General features: G+C 38.1%; 1 protein-coding gene and 2 non-coding genes across 3 annotated transcripts; all 3 read right to left on the bottom strand.

The window, feature by feature from the left end:
* Positions 1-583: 583 nt before the first annotated feature.
* On the bottom strand, positions 584-4,168 carry RPL21 (ribosomal protein L21). The gene is made up of 5 exons (XM_085321819.1): positions 4,063-4,168; positions 3,437-3,498; positions 2,418-2,530; positions 1,598-1,748; positions 584-716 (listed from the first exon to the last, which is right to left on the bottom strand). Exons 1-5 carry the CDS (start codon positions 4,127-4,129, stop codon positions 627-629), a joined length of 483 nt encoding a protein of 160 aa, XP_085177945.1. The 5' UTR covers positions 4,130-4,168; the 3' UTR covers positions 584-626.
* Positions 2,226-2,358, bottom strand: LOC146586134 (small nucleolar RNA SNORA27). The gene has a single exon (XR_014897861.1). It is a non-coding gene; the product is annotated as a small nucleolar RNA SNORA27 (small nucleolar RNA).
* LOC146586135 (small nucleolar RNA SNORD102) lies at positions 2,736-2,812 on the bottom strand. Its single transcript, XR_014897860.1, has one exon. It is a non-coding gene; the product is annotated as a small nucleolar RNA SNORD102 (small nucleolar RNA).
* Positions 4,169-4,942: the final 774 nt, after the last annotated feature.

The following is a 4,942-nucleotide window of genomic DNA, read 5'->3' on the forward strand; positions in this document are numbered from 1 at the left end:
TAAAATTCAAGTATTCAGCTATGCAGGCTGATTACAACAATAGAAGTAAATGCCCGAGACAACGAGACTTGTTTCTAACCTACAACTTTTCCCTCAGGATGTTTCCCGCCCTGGGGATCCCTCTTTTAGGGGTTACAATGATAAAACACTGAAGYGTGCCCACAGCCATTTCTCAAAAGGTAGTTTTCAACAACTGTGAACCAAATGTTCTTTGGTATTAGGCTGAGGCCTTTTAACCAAAGGCTTATAATAAGTGAGATCTGAAGTTCGTTATCTCTATCCCCATTAAAGGAAAAAAAAAAAAAAAAAACTTCAAGTGACACTGTACAGGTCTGCTACATGCTCTCAGTTCGCCGGTGAAATATTCCATGTCGTCTCACATTACCTCATTAGGTAATCAAAGGAGGATGATCATCATTGAGCATTAGCAAACTTCAGTGTCCCCAAAATTTACAGTCTACATAAASAACTAAACTGATAAGCAAAAGCTGCAGATTAAGCAAGTAACCTTCAATAAAAGGAAGTGCAGGTTTTCTGAAACATCTGTTCTAAAAACTATTGAAAGAACTCAACTACAACCAAATACACTCATCCAAAAACTTTTAATTTATTTCTTTAAACATACATTATGCCATGAACTCATAGGGAATTGGCTCCAGCAGCTCTGGCTCCTTGCCATTGGTTCTCACAAAATGTGCTTCCCTTGGTGGAGCAGGCTGCAAACAAAAGAGAAAGAACTCACACAACTGTCAATCAAAGCAAATCTTACGCAAAACTTAATTTTGACAACATTTAATGCACTATTATATTTTTATACACACATATAYAGAAATCTTATAATTCCTAGTGTCTTTAAAGTTTTCTTCAAAAGATCAACAATAAAATTATGACTATAGTTCTGTAGTATAGTAAATATATAAAATAAATACAGTATAAATAAATATAGTGAAACTATGTGACTTCCATTGCTGAATGAAGAAATCTAGGCTTTACACTCTGCGATTTATTAATCCAAGTTAACATAAAGTTACCTACACTGTGGTTCTAGAAGAATCATTTTCTTCTCTCTAGTTTAGTTATTCTTTACTGAATAGAAACTATTGCAGATAAATTCACCCAATCCAAAACCAACAGAGTTCCTGCAATCAATTAAAGCTTCTAGTGGAGATCAGCAACCCCCTAGAAGTGATGTCAGAACAGGAAGCACTTGTCCTTTTGTTCACAGACAAAGATGTCATCTTTATCCATAGAAGGTGCAGTTCTAAGGCACAACACAAAAATAACACTTCAGACGCAGATACACTGCATGCTGGCACCCTCTCTTTGTAGTAAAGTGGCAAGGGAGTGAAAAAAAGGAAGTGAACACAAGTTAGGGTGGTAGCATCAGAAAACTCCAACAGTGTCATAGACCTAGATTTTTCAGGATGCAGTAAGCTGCTTCATTAATGTATTTTCTTTTAGAAAGGAGATAGAGTTAATTTTACAGCACAAACCTCTGCTGTTTTGAAAGAAACATTTTTGTTAATTGATTCGGTTCAAGTATGCTTTTTCTGGTAAACTGAATCAATAATGTGTCAACTACAATTAAGAACRTTACCTGACGTTTCAGCTGAACCCAAATGCCTTTTTCTTTTGCTTCCTTTTTCTTCCTTTCATTCTCCTTCACACGCTGCAGGAAGCTATCTCTGCTCTTTGAATGTTTAATATGCTCAATACGCACATTAATTCTCTTGGCAAGAATCTTGCCCCTAAGGAAAAAATCGTGTTTTAAACAACTGCACTTACAAAAAAAGGCCATTTCAAAGCTAGTTTTATGACCATTACGTAAGTAACTTCATAAGCTCAATTATAGGTCATTTTTCTTTAAACACTATTCATTCAGAATACATTGTCGCAGATGAAATAGTCKGCATGCAAATGATACATAACTTATSTAAYTGAAAGCACACTAATACATGACAATATACTGACAGCTGACTATTAAGACTCTGGGGAAGAAGTAATTCTAACCTTGTAAYAAACAGAAGGATAACTGAATCTATTACTACTGTACTCCCTCCAGTTCTTGGAGGAAAAAGGTTATGTCCTTTTCTGAATAGACTGTACAAAACACAGCTGAACACAGCCACAATGTACTATTAAAAGAGATCACAATAGAACTGTGACAGCTAGCTGAAAATCTCTCTTAAGTACTTATTGCTTTAYGTGCTGCTCAGAAGAATCAAAATTGTTTCCCCTGACAGGATCCAAAACAAATGACCAGCATTTGCTTGGGTTATAAAAGGATATATACTTTACCCACCTTGAATGACCAATCAAGACAAAAAATGTCTTAACTGGCAAAGTGAAAGGAGGGTGCCATTACARACAACTTCTCTGGATATAAAAGTTTCAATGAATAGAACTGCGTTACTTACTTAACCTTCTTGTTTACGATAATGCCCACAGCATGCTGAGTAACATTATATACCCTTCCAGTCTTGCCATGGTAACATTTGTGAGGCATACCTTGTTGAACAGTACCCATACCCTGTCAAAGAGTTAAAACAAGAATGAATGGTAAGCTTTAATTCAGAAAAAAATAGAAGCAATGTAATGAACTTCTGTTTCAGAATTTAATGGAAAACACACATCTACTTGAGATTGATTTAAAAATATTCCTATCTTATTCATAAACTTCTAACAAAATATTTTATATCTGAAGACCACCAAATTTCTTCTATGACAATTCTGGTTGCTTTCAGTGCCGGTGAAATGATTTGATCATTTTACTTTTAGTGAAGCAATCATAGGAGACAATCATCATCAAGCTCCAGAATGTCAAGAAGTGTTAATTCTTGAACAAGATAATTCTCCAAAGGTCAAAAGTGGTGGGGGAGAACAGATTTTGTGCAACTGATGTGAAAATGTGGCTTTTCAAAAGAAACTAAAGGTTCAAAAAAATTTTAAGATTCAGTACAACTTAATTTTGAAAATATTGCTGATTTTAAATGAGCAGTCGTTGAAAATTCCAAATAATTGGAAAAAAAGCTGCACTTATTCTTCTGTAGTATCACATACGTATACACATTTATTTTAGCAACTGCTACCGTACCATAGACCATGGCTCTTCCAAATAACAGATGCAAATCAGAATGACAGTTGGGTTCACTGTGAAGACAGGGCTAATAGGCACCATACAGTAGCACCAGTATTTGATAYGGCATTCTTCACTTGATTTGTTCAGCTTAACACACAGTACCAAAGCATAACAAAATGCATATATTGCACATACAACAGTATGTGACACTGAAGTGTTACTGTTGTTTCAGCAGCACTTTTATTACAGTATTGTTTCAAAAGCATATACTTCTGTTGAGACACGATATGAATAATACAAAGGGCTACATCACRAAACCAGGAACTGAAAATTATTACACTGTATTGCAGGTGGTACCTTGATATCAACAATATCGCCCTTCTTGTAGATGCGCATGTAGGTGGCTAGAGGGACGACGCCTGTTAAGAGATAAAAATTTGGATATTTATCAGGCTTACAGTTTCACTGAATAGATGATACATTTGATAGCATTTCATTGAAAAACTCTCAAATTTAAAGATACATAAAACTGAGCCAGCCATTTTCCTCAGTAACTCTCTCTTCACATACTACCAAATGATTAAAAAAATCCCAGCTAACTCAGGAACRCTTACAGCCTCAATCTCAAACGCAGAAGACAGGTATTAGCTCCAACTATTTCCTATTTCTTCATTGTGAATAACTTATCACTGTCCACAGCTAAGAGACAACAAAATGTATATTTCAAGTATATATGACTACTTTGAAGCATTCTCCTCTTCAAATTCATTTTGAAGCAATGACAGAATTAGTATTGCTACTACTGTTAAGAAATCAGAATACTAATAAATAAGTTATAGGACCTGTTGTTGTATTTCCTTCTTACTTTTTGGTTTAAATTGTTAGTTATGCTTTGTCACAAGCCATTGTTCTTCAAATGCTATCTAGGGACAGCTGAAATCCAGAAACTTAATATAGGTGCACTTATTAMAAGATATGCTTACCATGCTTGCGAAATGGCCTTGAAAACATGTAACGTGTTCCCCTCCTCTTCCCCTTTGTGTTCGTCATTTTGGCTGATTATTCTGAAAATTAATGCAAATTACTCTGTTATCAGTTCATTCACTAAAAATCTGACCAGTAATGACACTTTGGAAAAAATCAGCCTCTACACCTACTCAAAACAGYAACACTCCTCAACTGCAGGACCAGGTCAAACAACGCTATTTATTCAGACACTCATAAGGGGAAAAAATATATATTTATATAGAATCATGGGATAATTCAGGTTACAAAGGACCTCAGAAAAACATCTAGACCAACCTCCTCCTTAAAGCAGGGTCAGCTATGAGATAAGAATGGGGCATTTGCTCAGGGCTTTATCCTGTCAGGTGTTAAAAGCCTTCAAAGATGGCGAGACTGCATAGCCTCCCTGGGCAGTCTGTTCCAAGTCTTGACGTTGCCYCACAATGAAAATGCTTTTCCTTATACCCAGCCTAAACCGATCTCGTTTCAGCTTATGCCTCCTCTTGCTTGTCCTCCTGCCATGTGCCCCTGTCAAGGCCTGGCTCTGTCTCCACATCCTTAGCAGAGGCRGTCTCCGTGTCTGCTGTTAGGTGACCCCGAAGCCATCTCTGCTCCAGGCTGGGCAACCCAGCTCCCCGAGTCTCTCTTCCCAAGGGCAAAATCCCCCCCACCCAGGTTCTCAAACACCGCTGCATCTGACACGATCAACCGCGCTTGTGACCGGAGTGGAGCAGCTCCCTAGTTCCAAGCTGTGCTCCCTGCCCGACAGGAGCCCCCCGGCCCCCCAGTCTCGCGTGCCCCGCCGCCACCGCGGCGCCCAGCGCCGCCTGCCCCGCGCACGCCGCTCCCCGCCCTCCC

This window comes from Rhea americana, unplaced genomic scaffold (assembly GCF_003343005.1).
Source record: "Rhea americana isolate MKP2758 unplaced genomic scaffold, rheAme1 scaffold_71, whole genome shotgun sequence".
NCBI classification, from domain to species: domain Eukaryota; kingdom Metazoa; phylum Chordata; class Aves; order Rheiformes; family Rheidae; genus Rhea; species Rhea americana.

What these genes read in the sequence shown, in the direction of transcription:
- RPL21 (XM_085321819.1), bottom strand. Translation starts at nt 4,129, where the DNA reads ATGACGAACACAAAGGGGAAGAGGAGGGGAACACGTTACATGTTTTCA. An exon ending in AAGGCCATTTCGCAAGCATG is followed by an intron (nt 3,499 to 4,062) that starts GTAAGCATATCT and finishes ATCTCTTAACAG; the next exon opens with GCGTCGTCCCTCTAGCCACC. An exon ending in ATCGTAAACAAGAAGGTTAA is followed by an intron (nt 1,749 to 2,417) that starts GTAAGTAACGCA and finishes TTTTTTCCTTAG; the next exon opens with GGGCAAGATTCTTGCCAAGA.